Source organism: Aotus nancymaae, unplaced genomic scaffold, assembly GCF_030222135.1.
Source record: "Aotus nancymaae isolate 86718 unplaced genomic scaffold, 86718_ANA_hifiasm-v0.15.2.pri h1tg000041l, whole genome shotgun sequence".
NCBI classification, from domain to species: domain Eukaryota; kingdom Metazoa; phylum Chordata; class Mammalia; order Primates; family Aotidae; genus Aotus; species Aotus nancymaae.
In genome coordinates, this window is record NW_026988455.1 from 42694970 (window position 1) to 42713699 (window position 18730).

The 18730-nt window shown below is 35.3% G+C and overlaps 1 protein-coding gene across 3 annotated transcripts in view; it reads right to left on the reverse strand.

Annotated features, from left to right (window-relative positions):
- The window catches only part of SMC5 (structural maintenance of chromosomes 5), a 92503-nt gene that overhangs the window by 35906 nt on the left and 37867 nt on the right, over nt 1-18730 (reverse strand). For all 3 annotated transcript variants that reach the window (XM_012453888.2, XM_012453882.2, XM_012453872.2), the window contains exons 9-11: nt 10002-10257; nt 7734-7888; nt 2800-2913 (exon numbers count right to left, since the gene is read on the reverse strand). In XM_012453888.2, the coding sequence (XP_012309311.2) occupies nt 2800-2913; nt 7734-7888; nt 10002-10257 (525 nt within the window). The remainder of the gene's footprint in view (nt 1-2799; nt 2914-7733; nt 7889-10001; nt 10258-18730) is intronic.

Sequence of the window (18730 nt, forward strand, 5' to 3'; positions counted from 1 at the left end):
CATGCCTCAGCCTCCGAGTAGCTGGGATTACAGGTGTGTGCCACCACGTCTGGCTAATTTTTGTATTTTTAGTAAAGATGGGGTTTCACCACGTTGGCCAGGCTGGTCTCGAACTCCAGGCCTCAAGCGATCCACCTCCCTAGGCCTCCCAAAGTGCTGAAATTACAGGCATGAGCCAACGTGCCCAGCCGAAAATTTTGTTTATTGTACTTTACCCTCATTTTCTCATAAGTCTTGTGTGTTTTTATTGCACATATTTGCACAACACAGTGATTTTTAAGAATGCCTACGTTGTCTTATAGCAGAACTTACTTTGCAATGGAGAAACAATAAGGCAAATAGGACTAAATGTAGATAATCAGTGACTCTGGGACATAGGATACAGAAGTTCCATGTATTACTCTTACAACTTTTCTGTTAGTTTGAAATAGTACCAAAATAAGTTATTAAGAAAAAAATAGAGTAGTGGTATAGATGGAACAATATTGGCCATTAGTCAATATATCACTGATTGTTAGTATATGGGGTACATTTAGTTATTAAAATTTATTGTTTGAAATAAAACAATTACATAGTGAGACAGTAATTTTCGCTTCAGTTCCTTTTCAGTATTTCAAATTATACCAAGGAGAGAAGTTGCAGTATGATGTCAGCATGTCCTCAACTCCTTGTTATCTTTTTTTACTGTTACCTGCTTTCAGTAAGCAATGATAAAGAATTTACTAACACTGTTTTTGTTGTCTTATTGTTATGTATATTTTTTCTTTCTTTTTTTTTTTTTTTTTGAGGTGGAGTCTCACTCTATCCCCCAGGCTGCAGTGTAGTGGCACAATCTCGGTTCATGGCAGCCTCCGCCTCCCAGGTTCAGGCAATTCTTTCCTGCCTCAGCCTCTGAAGTGGGTGAGGCTACAGGTGCACACCCCACCTGGTTAATTTTTGTATTTTTTGTATTTGTAGCAGAGATGGGGTTTTGCCATGTTGGCCAGGCTGGTCTCAAACTCCTGATCTCAAGTGATCCACCCACCTCGGCCACACAAAGTGCTGGGATTAGAGGCATGAGCTACCATACCTGGCCTATTATTCGTTTTCTAACTTTGTAATAATGTATTTCCTTTTAGAAGATTTTGTTTGAGTAACAAAAAGTGAGGTGACTGAAAGAGAAACAAGAAATAATACCGTAGGTAGTACTCAGATTTGGCAAAAATTATGATGTGACAGTATGCAGAAATGGCAAAAATTGTGAAGATGATTTGTAAGTTACTGAAGGATGGGAAATGGTACTGTAGTCGATACAATTAAAGGAGAAGGTTACATACAATAAATTTTAAAGCTTAAAATATACACACAGAAAGTCATAGATACCGAAGAAAGTTCTAGTTCTATCTGATGAGCAGTTATGGAAAGTTGTTACAACATAAGAAAAAAGAATACAGGTCAAATTATTAGGAATTTATATTGTATCATCAACATATGGTTCAAGTCCTCAGTGCAGAGGCAGAATGAGTTTTTGACACAAGGAAAAGTACTCCGTACAGGCTAGGCTGGCCATTTGCTAAACAGAAATCATTTAATTACACCTGACTGCATGCCCTTTACCACGTATCATGTCTTAAAGACACATAAACCAAGCAAAGCAACTGAGCTCTGACATCAGATGGATGAATCACTAGTTAGGCTTAAATAGCTCTAACATACACAAATTTTTAACTTTTTGGGTCCATTTTATAATTTTATACATCGAACCTTTTTATCCAGTCACCTTTACATTCATATACCTTGCCAACTCCCAAACCAAAAGTAGGGCAATGTAAGAGCCAAAGCAAGTCAAGATTCCTTCCAAGTACTTGTGTACCGGAGAAACAGAGGACCACTTGAGCTGATTCAGAATCCTCTCCTCACTTAGACCAATTAACAAAGTTGTTTAAACAAGACATACACAAAAAAATCTAAACCTAACCTTTATAAGCATTTTAAAGAAATAGAAGACATGTGCAAAAGGAGTAAGAAGTCTTACAGACAATACAACGTACAGCTAACCATATATTTAAGAATATCATATATAGCTAACAATATTATACTACATGTTATGTAGGTATATAACAATAATAATAGGTAATAAGCACTGTTATAAGCACCTTTACATTTATTAACTGACTTAATCCTTACAACCATCTTTTGAAGTAGATAATGCTACCCTCCATTTTATAGACAAGAAAACTGAGGCATAAAACACTGAGGCAACTTGCCCAAGTTAGAAATAAAGCCAGATTTCAAATCCTGGCAGCCCAACTACAAAGTATACATTCTTAACTACTAAGCCTTATTGTCTTTCAGTGGTTAGATTCTTGGATGTTGGCTTTTCTCTAGCTATATACAGGGTTCTCATTCTTTTTAAAGAAGTTTTATTTGTATTAATAAGCAACATCGTACTAATTTTCCTTTCAAAGGAAAACTGAGTTCATTCCAATACATTTTCAAAACAAGGATGTCCAAGACCAAAGGTCCATCATTATGTTTTTTTTCTTAAAACATGATAGAATTACTCTTTATATTAATTTCAAATGATAATTTCAAAATATGTTACAAATGGAATATTATGGGCTGGTTTCCTTTAATAAAGTAAATAAATTGCCCCACAATGCCATAAATAGGAAATAAATGAACAAAACTGAGTGACTTTGCATGCGAGTGAACTGGTGGTAAAATTAGCTATCACTTTTTGCTCTAGTCAAGTTAAAACTTCAAGCACTAGAAGGTAAGTGATAAGTGAATCAAAGTGATACATTGGTTAGTACTTGCCTCTTTGAGGAAAACCTCCATATCTTCTTGACTTTCAAATACAAAGGCTCTCAAGTCATTTGATGGAATATGATTTTCAATATATTTGGCATTTTTATTATCTTTCATATTGATCTAAACAAATAAAAGTAGAATTTCATGAAACCCAACTGATTATTAAAACATGTTTATATTAAAATTGGATTTATTTAATTAGATTGTAATACTTGAGAAAAGGGAAGATAAGAACAACCTAGAATCAAAGAGTTATTTTAAAACATCTAATCCATTACCCAGAAACAACCAATACAGTACATAGTTAAACAAAAGTCAAGATTTGAACAGTACTTGATGCATACTGATTTTTATACTATCTAAGAAATAACTTTAGTTCCTTTCTAATCAATTCATTGAAAATATTTCAGTCTCAGATTGTGACTTGAGTGTAAACATTTCTTATCTTTCCCTAAACTTTTCATATTTTTCTTAATCTTCAAGAGAATTTCATAGATGGAATAACTGATAGGTACCAAAACACAAAGAAGTGAATAAAACTTTAAAAACTAATGGGAAAAAACCCACTATGGCTTAATTGTAACTATTACTGCCTTCAAGAGAAATCTGAAGTTTGCATCAGCAGAACATAATCTTATTGATCTATTTTACTTATTTAATTTTTTTATTTTTTATATTTGAGACAGAGTCTCTGTCACTGAGGCTGGAGAGCAATGGCACGATCTCAGCTCACTGCAACCTCTGCCTCCTGGGTTCAAGCAATTCTCACGCCTCAGCCTCCCAAGTAGGTGCGACTACAGGCATCTGTCATCATGCCCAGCTAATTTTTATATTTTTAGTAGAGACAGGGTTTCATCATGTTGGCCAGGCTAGTCTCAAACTCCTGATGTCCAATGATCCACACACCATGGCCTCCCAAAGTGCCAGGATTACAGGTGTGAGCCACCGTTCCCGGCTATAGATCTATTTTAAAAACATTAACTGGGCCAAGCATGGTAGCACTGATAACCCCAACACTTTGGGAGGCCAAGATGGGAAGATAACGCTTGAAACCAGAAGTTCAAGAGCAGCCCGGGAAACAAAGTGAGACCCTGTCGCTACAAAAAACAAAAATAAAAAAAATTAGCCAGGTGCTACTCAGGGAGGCTGAGGTGGGAAGATTGCTTAAGCCCAGGAGTTTGAGGCTACAGTACGGTATGATTGTGACACTGCACTCCATCCTGGGCGACAGAGTGATACCGTCTCTAAAAAGTAAGATAAAGTAAAAATACGAATTAGACAATCCTGCATGTGAGGCTAAACGTTATGGAAAATATTAAGATAGGGAAAAAGCTACTTCAGGAAGTATATAATCTATTATTTATCATACATGAATAAGTATGTTCAAAGCAGAGCATGATAAAACTCGCATTAACAGAAGTGTATAAATATAAAAAGTACTATCTATGGAATTTTAGAGGACAGACTGATAATTTCCAAAACATGGGAATCAGCTTTCTTGAAAAAATAATGAAAGGAGAGGTATTTATGTACTATAATCTATTACAAAGCAAACTAGCTAAGAGCTAGGGCTCTGAAGTCAGACAGATGTCCCTTCAAATCATATGCTTGATCTTGCTCATATACTACTTAAATCTCAGAAAGCTTTCATTACTTTCATCTGTAAGATAGAGTAAAACAGTTTATACCTCATAGAACTAAATGTGGATTAAGAGACAATACAATTAAAATAACAGCACAGTTCTTGTTACATAAATGTTGGTCAATATTCCTCTCTATTTTAAATTACAGAATATCAATCAGTATAGAAAAATGAGAAAACAGATACACACACACATAAATTAAAACCACATGAAACCATCATCCAGGCATAAACACTATAAACACTGAGTCTATTGTTTCACAATTTTTTTTGGGTTGGGGGAGATACTAAATTACTTTATTGGAAGAAATGATACGAATAAAAGAAAATGTGGATATTTACTATAACTTATAGAAAAGGTAAAAGTAACCCCAAAATTACCACAAAAAGTCATCGTTTACTATATATATATATAGTAAGTCCTGTCCTAGACTAGCTTATATATATATATATATGGTTATATATAAGCTAGTCTAGGACAGGACTTAGCTCTCATGATCACATTCTCCCAGGGTTTATTGTTTGTTTGTCTTTTTGAGACAGGGTCTCACTCTGTGTTGCCCAGGCTGAGTGCAGTGGTGTTATCATGGTTCACTGCAGCCTCAACCTTCCAGGCTCAAGCAATCCTCACCTCAGCATCCTGAGTTGCTTGGACTACAGGTGCATGCCACCATGACCAGCTAATTAAAAATTTTATTTTTGTAGAAACAGGATCTCACTATGTTACCTAGGCTGGTATCAAACCCCTGGACTCAAGTGATCCTTCTGCCTCGGCCTCCCAAAGTGTTGGAATTATAGGCATGAGCCACCACTCGTGGCCCCAAGGTGTTTATATCAGAAATATTCTGCCATATCAGATTCCAAGGCTCCCAGCTTGTATAAACGGGTTTACATGGCATTTCAACTCTTTGATGGACTTCACCTGCTCAACAGGTAATGAGTCTCAAGGAAGTCACACAAGCAGGGGTCATTTTGGTTACTGGCCAGTTTCTGTGGTTCCAGTAGTGACTTATTTACACTTTTTTCCAAGTGTAACACACACACTATCGCATTCACAGTTTGGAGGTTTCCCTAATATCCTTAGAGAAGATTTGTTTATTTCCTTATTTATTTATTTTTTTAAGATGGAATCTCATTCTGTTATCCAGGCTGGAGTGCAGTGGCACGATCTCGGATCACTGCAACCTCCACCTCCCAGTTCAAGCAATTCCCCTGCCTCAGCCTCCCAAGTAGCTAAGACTACAGGTGCATGCCACCATGCACAGCTAATTTTTATATTTTAAGTAGAGATGAGGTTTCACCATGTTAGCCAGGCTGGTCTTGAACTCCTGACCTTAGGTAATCCACCCACCTTGGCCTCCCAAAGTGTTGGATTATAGGTGTGAGCCATGATCATGCCTGTCCCTGAAGGAAGATTTAGACACCTTGTTGGCTCTGCAGGTTCCAGTTTCTTGGGATGTTCCCTCTCTTCATGACATCAATGAAGAAAGTATTTGTCAAAGTTCTCCAAAGAACTTTACAGTCATATCATCACAATCAAAGTAGCAAGACAGAAAGACAGGCAGATACAGGAGATGCAGCACTGTGCGATAATCTGGTGGTTGATGGCAGCTTTCTGTTTTATGATTTTTCAAATGAAATTTTTCCGTACATCTTATTCCATAACCTATGTTATGATTTGCTAAATTTATTTTTATATTAGTAAATGGAGACCAACAGCAACATTTTAAGGGCTCCACAGTATTCCATTATAAGGATATAAAGTAATTTATTGAACCAATCAGTATCTTCATAAATTTTCTTTTTTTGCTCCATCATTCTGCTATCATAAACACTACTGTGTAGAGCACAGCACGTATGTAAGTAAATCTTTGTACACTTCTCCAATTCTAGATTGGAATTGTTAGAAATAAATCATAGACATAGATTGCTAAATGACCCTTTATATGACTAAAATTTTAAGTTTGCATATTGCTCACTTGTGTATGACCGTAGTGGCATTTCAATTAGACCTAGAAAGGTGAGTAAACTGTGTGGAAGATATGAATGTAGGGAGTGGCAGGAAAGGTGAAAGGTTAGTCTAAAAAGGGTAAAAAAGCAGACTATTATCTCCTTATCTCAAAGATTCCAATGTGATTTAAAACAGAAACATATGCCAACTAGTAATCTGAGTTGGTGAAATATGCTACTGTTAGAAAATCAAATGACAAGAGGAGACAAATCTAACACAGTTCTTTAGTATTATTTTGACACTGGCATTTTAGTAAAAACGTTAACAATTACACTTGCATTATAACTTTTATAAGGGTCACCTATTTTTTCTTATACTTCCGGTTCAATCCTTATCAGACTAATCAAAATAATGTCTGCATCTAAAACAGAAATTCTCTTCTTGATCTAGCAAAAATATTCTAATAACACATACCTGAATAAGAAAATGTTATGAATATTAATTTTGCTAATCTAAGATATAATAAAAATTGAAAACTATACAAAATAATTTTCAATAAAGAATAACACAGACATGAGTTACAGAGAATAGAATTTTTCATGAATCCTGCAAGGATCTATTCTTTTCTAAAGAAAAAAAACCTAGCAAAAATAATCCTTATGTAATTTTAGGATAAGTTTTAAGTTTGCTCTGTCTAATGTATCATTACCAAAGAATGTTAATTTTTTACTCTTTCATCCTTTTATGCGGCCAAACTTACTATTTTACATAGTTTAGATGGCAATCATCCTAGTAAATCCATGGCCACACTTCACTAGATGATCTACTGAATACAGCTTCACCTATTCTTGATGACCTGCAATCAATAAAAGCTATCAAATATTTTATGATGTCAATAAAGTAATGTTTTCATTTTCAAAATCCTCAGAATGCCCTTTCTTTGTAGCAGGTGATTTTCTCGCCTATCCTCTTACATTTGTTCCTTTAATCAACATATTTACAGCAGTTTTCTACCTCTTCGGCAGGTTTTAATCGAATGCCCGCTATAATCTAATAACAAGTGCCAAAAGAAACCAGCTAACCAAACTAATTTTCTACGTGATTCTAAGTCAGTAAGTTGCCATTTTATACCTCTTTCTAGAAAAAAAGCACAGGTTTTATGATAGTTATTACCCTCATTGATCAGGGGACCTTTAAAAAACCCATGTATGGATTCAGCAGTATGCCAGATCCCACAAGTCTGATAATGTAAAACCAGGGTATTATTGGGACTAAAAAGTCTTAAAACAAAAATCTATAATGATTACAATAATGATACAAATACTACCAACATGAACAGTTTCTTACCGTGAGCATTATGGGTTCACAGACTCTTTGTTTAAATCTGTCTCTGTTATTTCTTAGCCATAAAACGGCATCATATGTGTCACGAAATCTCTGTCTTAACTTATCTTCCTTCTGATTCATAAGATTGTCAAAACGTACAATATGATCGTCCACACCTAAAATTGGAAAACAAAACAAAGTCTTATTTCTCTGAAAATTTTGAATAGTGAAATAAACTAATAATAATACAAAAGAATACCCTAGATCTAAAGGTTACAAACACTACTCAGCAAGTACTCCACATAGTGGAAAAGACGCGACCTGAACAAATCATTCTAAAATGTCCAAAAACCTGGGAAAAATATGATCCTGAAACTATCAAATATAAAAAACAGGTAACCTACCAAAAAAAAAAAAAAACCCGTAAGAAAAACACTAGATTTCTTATCAGAAGACAAATGGCAATAGGCCCTCAAAATTCTAGGAGAAAAATTAGTATTTTCATCCTAGAATTGTATATACAACAAAACTAAAAAAAAGTGGGGGATGATGAAATAAGGATATTTTCAAGGGTGCAAAGACTCTGAAATTAATTCCCAAATATCTCTTCTTGAGATTACCTGAAAATGTACTCCAACAAAATAAGGGCATGATGTAAGAAAATGAGACGTGGAATTCTGGAATAGGTTTATAACACAGAAAAGGCATGAGAGAAATTACAAATGATAACCATGCAGGCCTCAAGAAGAACCAATTTAGATGGAAGGAGAAGGACAGAGGGCTATGGAATTCAAGAGAATGCCTGATAAGACAGCTTTTTTTTCCTCTTCAATTTAAGGAAATGCTAAAGCAAATTAAAAAAAAATTAAAAGCCTTTTAAAAGCTATCAATGAAGGGAAATTTAATTATAATGCACTACTTGGCTCAGCTATAAGCAAGTTTAATAAACAATACTTAGTATTTCTAAACTTCTAGAATTAACCCATAAATAGAGCACATAAAACGCAAATACAAATGTCTTCAGCCTTGCAAATATAAAAACCAGAGTATAAATGAGAGAATTTAGAATGTGAGAAGGGAGGAAAGTAACAAGCAAGGATGGGAGGAATACTAGTATTTAGAGCTTACTAAGTGTAGATTCAGGCAATATTGACAATTGTTAAATGACCAAAAAAAGATATGTGTATTATTTATAATAATACAAATCAATATTAATAATCTTATTTGAAGAATTATAATAGGGAGGTCTAAGGTAAAATCTACATCTAGAGTAAATACAAAAAGATAATGTCTAAAGTTGATTAATCAAGCAATAGTGAAATAAGAATATGATAAATATATATGAAAGACTACTAGAAAAATATCTGATGGTCAGGCGCAGTGGCTCACACCTGTAATCCCAGCACTTTGGGAGGCCAAGGAGGGCGGATCACCTGAGGTCAGGAGTTCGAGACCAGACTGGCCAACATGGTGAAACCCCATCTCTACTAAAAATAAAAAATTAGCCGAATGTGGTGGTGCATGCCTGTAACCTCAGCTACTCAGGAGGCTGAGGCAGGAGAATTGCTTGAACCCCGTTGAGGCGGAGGTTGCTGTGAGCCGAGATCACACCATTGCACTCCAGCCTGGGCAACAGAGTGAGACTTCGTCTCAGACAAAAAAAAAAAAAAGAAAGAAAAATATCTGCTAAAAGAGTAAAAAGTGCTTATTCTTGACTGGCTTTGGAGGTTAAAAAAAAAAAAAGGCATTGTGCCACCCTTCTAGTTTTTTTTTTTTTTTTTTTTTGCCATACACATCTAGTACTTTGATAAACATATATATATTTTTTCTGATCTTAGTCATATACAGTGAGCAAACAGAATATAAAATCCCTATCCAAATAATACTACAGATCTATTCACATGGTCTACAAAAAAGAAAACCAAAGCTGAAATTGGACAGGTTTCAAGGAACTAAGCTAACAGAAGCTTATGAAGGTTAGAATAAAGAGCTTAAATTTGATACGAGTAATAGTGAGTGACTTTGTAAAGAAAATAAAGTTAAGCATTTATAGAGAATTAAATCAACTGCTATAATCTGACAGAAGACAGTGGTCAGTTATCATGGCAAATTACAGTACATAACAGATGTAGGTAATTAGGGTATGAAGTTGGAAGAACTGAGTTAAGCTTCCACAACAAGGCAACTTGAACATTTTATAGAAATAATTACCATGGGAAGAAAGCAGCCCATCAACAGAAATGTATCTCCATTTTATAAACATTTCATTCTAACTTTATGAAAACTTACTCTTTTTCTCCTTCTCTAGAGTTTCCTTCTCTCTTCGCTTATCAATTATCTCGCCTTCACATAATGCCTTTTCATCCTGAATCCGTCTCAGATCATTTGTAATGGCATCAATCTGGGGCTGAAGATTCTCGCAGTTTTCTGTGGTCTTCAGTTCGTTTTGTAAATCCTCTATCATTTTGCGGGTATTATTTATTCTCCTCTGTCGGTCATGCTCTTCATTTTGCTTTACTGTTAAAGCCTGCTGAAGTTCTTCAATCTAATAAAACAAAAGCAGGTTAGTACTTGACATTGTTTTTCTGCTGATAAGACTTTCACAGTAATATAGTTTTTAAAATACAAACAATCTAACATAGGTGTTTTCCTCACTAAAAGGTGCCCTGTGAGAATTAGACTAGAACATCACCGGTTCTACCAGACTATCTATATCTTTGTTTTACACATTCACTAACGTATCTCAAATACTTTAAGTGGTGCTCAGTATATAATTAGCACTCATTAAATATTTCCTGAATAAACAAAATACTTAAAAAGCCAAACAGATTTCTAAGTATTTATAGGAAGTAAGACCAAAATTAAAACAGTCATGTGGCATATGTGATACAGTTTCTATAAATAATAAAGATTACAAGTCACCCTATTACAGGGTGAATATCCCTAATCTAAAAATCACAAATCCAAAATTCTCCAAAATCTGAATTTTTTTAGTGCTGACATGACACTAGTTATCCAGAACACATTATTTTTTCCACTGAATTAGTTGTATGTCACTTTGTACTGTTAAGTATTTATGTGTAAGTATTTAAAAATGATTGTTTATGAGTAGCATATAAATTCAGAGTCAGGAATGATGGTGATGTCATCAACCACAGATCATCCTTATGGGTGGCTGAGATATTGACACCTTTATTTCCTGACAGTTCAACATACACAAACTTTGGTTCATACACAAAATTATTAAAAACATCATTTAAAATTACCTTCAGACTATGTGTATAAGGTGTATATGAAACATAAAGGAATTTTGGGTTTAGACTTGGGTCGTATTCTCAAAATATCTCATTATGTATATGCAAACATTCCAAACTCTGAAAATATCTGAAATCCAAACACTTCTGGTCCCAAGTATTTTGAATAAGAGATACTCAACCTGTAATTTGAAACAGAAGTAAACTATTTTCTTCCAATGGAAATATTTTCTACCAATACTTCAGATTAATACTGTGAGATTTTAATTATCAACCTATATGCTTAGATTTCTTGACTTGTATTCAAGGTAAATTATGTTTTTAAAACCAGCTATGTAAGTTGCCACTTGATGTCAGTGAAATTTTTATTAAAACCATGGTCTACCTAAGACAGAGTTAATATTTTCTTTAAGACATACACATATAAACAATATACACTTATATATCCAATTTATTTTTTACAATTAGAGTTTTGTATTAAAATAGATAAATTTAACACATCACATAATATGTTTATTAGCTGGCTTTATTTCCAAGTCAGATTTACTCCCTCTCCTTCCTCATTATAAAAGTTATAATGTATTCATTATGGAAAATACAGAGACTTATAACTAATAAAAATAACTTATAATCTTAATGTCCTTAAACTTTTACTTTTTTTTTGAGACAGAGTCTCGCTCTACAGCCCAGGCTGGAGTGCAGTGGTGCGATTTTGGTTCACTGCAACCTGGGTTCAAACGATTCTTGTGCCTCAGCCTCCCGAGTAGCTGGGACCACAGGCGTATAACACCACGCCCAGCTAATTTTTGTATTTTTAGTAGAGCTGGGTTTTCACCATGTTGGCCAGGCTGGTCTCAAACTCCTGGCCTCAAGTGATCTGCCTGCCTCAGTAAACTATTACATTTTAATGCCTACCTATATCTCCTGTAGAATATATATTCTTTCTACTAAATGCCATCACTAAAAATACATTGAGAGCAGTTTCTCATTTTCCCTCATGTACTGACAAAATGGGATTTTAACATCTTGTGCATCATGTCCTGTGATATGGATATCCCACATTTTATCCTATCTTCTGTTGAAATGTGGGTACCGATTTTTTCTTTCTAAAAATTCAGCTTTGGCAGTAACAAAATGCACATATCCCCAAATCTTCTCTATTATAACCAAACATATAGAAGCAAGAGAAAATATATCTGAAAAAATTAAGATACGTGTCTGTCACCGAACATTAACAACGTTCAACGGGCCTAAAAGAAAGTAGATAATAGGAAGACCAAGGGATTCAGGAAAATAAATGGGCATATCACAGATGACAATATAGAATTAAGAATCGCTAAACACATGAGGATGTCCAAGTTGATGAAAAAGGGACAAGAAATTTAACAAACAGAACCTTTGCAATCCCAGCAAAATAGAGACCACCAAACTACTGAAAATCACTGGCCTACCATATAAAGTTGTATCAAGAGAAGATCTTTGTCTGATACTGACCTGAAAAACTGAAAAGCAGCCCTATGATCCCTACCTTTCAGTTAAGTTTTCTGAACACTAACTCATTTGTCACCTTCATCCAAGAAATTACCATGAGTAATCCCATTAGTCCTACCATGACTAATACCCATGTTTAGCTCGGGTAAAGTAGGTCTAAACCTCTTAGATCACCCACCTTCACTAGGATACTGCCCCCATACTGCTCTATATCTGCAATTTCTCTGAATGTTCCCTCTTCTTGTTCCTGTGGAAACTTGGCTATTTCTAGAAGACATCTGTTCTCCCTAGATCCCTCTCAAGCAGTGACCTTTACCTGCCATAAACCATTATTTCAGGACACAGAGGTGAGGAGGGTGTCCTCATTAATCCCCACTGTACTCCTTCCTCCTTTAATTGAGCCCCACTTTGGTTCCTCTAAAAACCATGGGATCAGACTTTGTCACCTGTTACCCTTGTTGCTATGTTAACCAGCTCCCTGAAAATCCTCCCCAACCTCATCCATTCAGGGATGACTTTGGCACCTGATTGTCTTCCTCTCTTCATCATTATGCCTGTCATCATGTGACTTCAACATATCTACGGAAAATCAATCTAACTCTTTGGCCTCTGTGTTCCCTTACTTCTTCAACTTCAATCATCTTTTCCTTAACCTTTCCTCAGCCATTTGCCTACTGAACAGAAAAAGGGGGCTGAGGAGGGTTATGTTCTAGATCATAAAGCTCCCCAAATCATACCACTTCTGAAAAACGTTATTTCTATAATTCTATTCTTTGGTCACCATTTCCTTTTCTTCCATTTTACTTATTCTGGTATTCCTACTCTAACTATCCTTTGACCCCACCAGGCTGTGCAATCCACTAACCCCACTACCTTTTCACAATCCCTTCATTTCTTTCCTTAATCAGCTGGGATTCAACAATGCAGCACTATAACCACTCCCTTGCGAAGATCCCTTGACCTACCTTCTTATGTCACACTGGCCAGGAAAAAGCCCAGTTCTAATTAAACCTATCTACATACCTTGTAACTATCCATATCTAAGCAACTGAACTAATGAAAGAAACCCTCAAAAACTGGTCTCACTTTAAATCTATGGCCACAAAACTTAAACAGGCACTCAAAACTACAACATAAACCTGTAACATAACACTTTTTCAATAAACTTGTGCTGTCTCTCTCTGACAAGTTCATACCTTTTGTTCCTTCTTCAATCCTTTATTGCTGCCTTCCCTCTACTTACTCAGCTAATGACCTTGCCTCATATTCCATTAATAGAAGTTATAATTAGAGTACTCCCTCCTTCTCTTGCTTTTAAATTTATCACTTTACCTACATTCTTACTCACTCTGCTTTACCTTGTACAATGTAAAGGGAGTCCCAGTAGCTACCTTAATCTCACTCCTCCGAGGCTACTCCTGAGCAGTGTTTCTCAAATTACGCCGTAAGGGGTAATTTCTCATGAAGGACCATTAAAAACAAAAATTCCAAGCCATTACAAGTCAACTTTTATTAATTACAATTAAATTACCCAAATTCTGGAAAACAGGTTGGCAATTCCTTAAAAAGCTGAATACACCCCTATGATATTCTACTTCTAGGAAATTATCCAAGAGAAATAAAAGCATACGTCCGTATAAAACGTGGTAGAAGAATACTTACGGCAGCTCTACTGGTAGTAGCCCAAAACTAGAAACAATCTAAATGTCTAATACCAAATTAGTGAATAAACAAATTGTGTGATCTCAAGAAAAATGAAAAGAAAAATACAATAAACTGAATGAAGATTAAAATATATCAAAATTTTTGGGGCACAGCTAATGAAGTGATGACAGGAAAATATATAACACTAAGTGCATACATGAGAAGAAAAGTATGTAATGAATAATCTATGCTTCCACCTCAAGAATCTATAAAAAAATGAGCAAATCTACATCAAGCAGAAGAAAGAGAATAATAAAGATAAGAATGGACATCAAAGAAACTGGAAACAGAGAAAAATCAATAAAACAAACTGCTGCCTCTTTGAAAAAAATCAGTAAAATTAGCAAACCTTTGGCAAGATTAACTAAAAAAAAGGAGAGAGGGATAAAAATCGCCAATATCAGGAATGAAACAGGGGTATCACTACAGATTTTATACATATCAAAGGATAAGAGAATTTATACATACATGAATTTGACAACTTAGACAAGAGGATCAATTCCTCAAGAAACACAACTATCACAATTCACCTAATATGAAACAGATATTTAACTAGTCCTATAGCTATTAATGAAGTTGAAAACATAATTTTAAAACTCTCTCCAAAAAGAAATCTCTAAGCCCAGAGAATTTCACTTGAGAATTACACAAAATGTTCAAAGTATATAAACACCAATTCTGTACAATCTCTTTCAGAAAGCAGAAGAGGAAGGATCACTTCCCAATTCATTTTATGAAGCTGGTTATCCTAATACCAAAAGCAGGCAGAGAATACAAAAAGAAGACTATAAAACAGTATCACTCATGAACACAGACACAAAAATCTTTTAACACAGAATTCAGCAATATGTAAAAATTATACGCTTAGACACCATAACCAAGTGGGGTTTATTTTAGGGATGCAAAACTGATTTGTTAGTCAAAAATCAGTCAATATAATCCATCACTTATTAATGGCCATCAATAGATAGAGAAAAGCATTTGCCAAAACTGAATAGGTACTCATCATAAAAAATTTCAGAAACACAGGAATATGTATAAAAATTTTCTGAATCTGACAGAGCATATATATATATTTTTTAAACCTGCTGCTATTATTACATACTGAATAATGAAAAACTGAATGCTTTCCTCCAAAGATCAGGAATAACATGAGGATTTCAGTGCTCACCACTCTTATTCAACAGAGTGCTGAAGTTCTAGCCAATGCAGTAAGGCAAGAAAACTAAATGCATACAAATCAGAAAAGAAGAAATAAAGTTGTCCCTATTTGTAGCTGACATGGCTGCCTATGTACAAAGTCCCAAAATATTTACCAAAGAAGAAAAAAACAAAACTAAGTCAGAGGTATAAATCTAACAAAACACACAAAGGACTTGTTGCTAAAACTACATAATACTGATGAAAGAAATAAAAAATCTAAATAAATAGAGACATACCATGTTCATAGATCAGAAGACTCAACATAGTAAAGATTTCAATTCTTCCCAAATGTTTAATGAAATTCCTATTAAAATCCCAGCAACATTTTTCTGTAGATATAGAGAAGATTTTGATGTCATCAGAATGGTGAAGTAAGGAACTCCAGAAATATCCTCAATAAAAGCAAAGAGGACACTGACAAAAATTGTCAAAATTAACTCTTTCAGAACTCTGGAATTTACCCAAATGTTTGTAACAATGTGGGAAGCTCTTATTAAAAAACAAAATGGCGGAATCTCAGTAAAAATAGCGAGCTCTGTAGAATTCTGAACTTGCTTCATTCCTAAACCCCTTGTTCTATTCATGTGGTATTCTTAAAAAGCAATAGCCAACAATCATAGTGAAAACCTGCAGTCTAGCAGCCACTGGAGAGATATGAACAGGTTTGGAGCTCTTTTATAACAGCAAAAAAATGCAATTACTTTTGCAATAACCTAATGAATCCTCATTCTCAGAGAAATGTCATTATCTGATCTAACTGGCAGTTTCCTGGGAAAACTTACTTGTATAAGGCTTGTCTGTATTTGACCTGACTCATAGCTCACCACTGCAAAACAGCCTTTTCCTTGGATGAATTTGTCAAAAACAATCAGAAACAACTGTTTAATATCATAGCTGCCTAAAGCAGATTAATAGTTACAGCAAACAATAAGCTAACCAAAAATCTTAAAAGAAAAAACTGGGGAATGAGCTTCTCCCCAAACCATATGAGGTTTTAGAAGCTCCAGTGATTCTAGAAAGTCATATGCATTAGTAGGACTGTGTGCATGCCCACGGCTGTGTACATGCTCCAGAAAGACCTAAGAAGACGCTATGTTCTCACCTCTGTTTCATTTTGACATGTGCAAATAGGAAGTGAAGATTGAGACAGAGTTAACCAAAGTTTTCAACAATCTTAGGAGCATTTATTCAAGAAAAATGATTGAATCTCAGTAAAGTGTGAATACTGCCTGGCTGAATGTTGAAGGCATGACCCTACATACATACAGAAATCCTCAACAAAGACTGGGAAACATATGGGTTTCAGGCATTTAAGGAAATACATATTCAGTCACTAGCTAATCACTAAACTAACCTAGCAGTGACTTTGGTAGCCACATACGACCAAGGATACAGACCTTACAGAACTAGGAAAGTCACTAAGCAAACAAACACCAACAACATATTCAATGAAACAGCAACATCAAGCCCTGGAGAAGGGAATGGGATTGACTTCCAGAGTTGCTAGAGTATGTAACTTAAACTGTTCAGTTTCAACACAAACACATTGAAAGAAATGAGAAAGTATGGCCCATACTCAGGAAAAGAACAGTCAATAGAAATGGACTTATAAGACAAAGGGGCTTTAACCCTTTTCCCATTTGCCCTGAGAGTATCTGCTGGCGGTGCTTGCAGCTGCAGCATTTACCTCAAGATAACTTTGACACAAAATATCTTGCTTTTATTATTTACACATCGTTCTAGTATATTGACTTTGAAACAAAAGACATCAATCATTCTATTTATAGCATTTGGTTTTTAGTAATATAGCATCCCTATGCAAGATGTTAACACCATTCTAGAATAGTTGTTGGCCAAAGGTTCATTTAATGAATCCAATTTTTCCAAAATAGATGAATCTAATGATTGAGAAGATTATGATGTTAGTTCTGTTGAAAAATAACTCCAAGAACAGTTTTTACATTTTATTTTCACATTGAAAACTGGTCAGCTTTCCTTAAGCCTCAAAGAGTGTGTTTATGTAAAATTAAATGAGTGCTGGCAGAGAGCTGCACGTACTTTTTTTCTAAACAGGAAAAGCATTACGACAGCTATTTTAAATATGTTCAATAAATTAAAAGAAACCATGTCAAAAAAACTAAAGGAAAGGAAGAGAACAATGTCTCACTGAATACAAAATATCAATAGAAGCATAGAAATTACAAAAAAAGAGCCAACTAGAAAAATCTAGAGTTGAAAAATGCAGAACTAAAATAAAAGATCAGAGACTCTTAACAGCAAATCCAAACAGGCAGAAGAAAGAATAAGTGTACTTGAAGATAGGTTGATTGAGATTGTCCAGCATGAGGAACAGAAAGAAAAAAACAAGCAAGAAAAATAAACAGATGGCCAGGTGTGGTGGCTCATGCCTGTAATCCCAGTATTTTGGGAGGCTGAGGTGGATGGATCACCTGAGGTCAGAAGTTCCAGATCAGCCTCGCCAACATGGTGAAACCCCATCTCTACTACAAATAGAAAAAATTAGCTGGGTATGGTGGTGGGCACCTGTAATCCCAGCTATTCAGGAGGCTGAGGCAGGAGAATTGCTTGAACCCGGGAGGCAGAGATTGCAGTAAGCCTGGCCAATATGGTGAAATGCCATCTCTACTAAAAATAAAAAAAAATCAGGTGTTGTGGTGGATGCCTGTAATCCCAGCTACTTGGGAGCGTGAGGCAGGAGAATCACTTGAACCCAAGAGGCAGAGGTTGCAGTGAGCCAAGATCACACAATTGCACTCCAGCCTGGACAACAAGAGTGAAACTCCATCTCAGGGAAAAAAAAAAAAAAAATCAACAGTCTCTTAGATTTGTGGGATACCATCAAGCATATCAAAATATGTAAGTCTCAAGAAAGAAAAGAAATAGGCAGAAAGAATATATGAAGGAATACTGACAAAAGACTTCCTAACTTTGATGAAAAACGTTAATCTGCACATTTAAGAAGCTCGATGAATTCCAAACAGGGTAAACTCAAGGAGATTTTCATCTAGAAATATGATTAGCTACTGAAAACCAAAGGCAAAGAGAAAACTTTAAAAGCAAGAAAAAGTGATTCATCATGTACCAGGATCCTCAATAAGATTAACAACTGACTCCTCATCAGAAACATGGAGGCCAGAGGGCAGATGAACAACATATTCAAAGTGCTGGGGGGAAAAAACCCACAAAGAATTCTATATCCAGCAAAACTATCCTTCAAAACCAAACAAAAATTTAAGGTATTCTTAGATTAAAAAAAAACAAATAAAGGCCGGGCGCGGTGGCTCACGCCTGTAATCCCAGCACTTTCGGAGGCCGAGGAGGGTGGATCACGAGGTCAAGAGATCA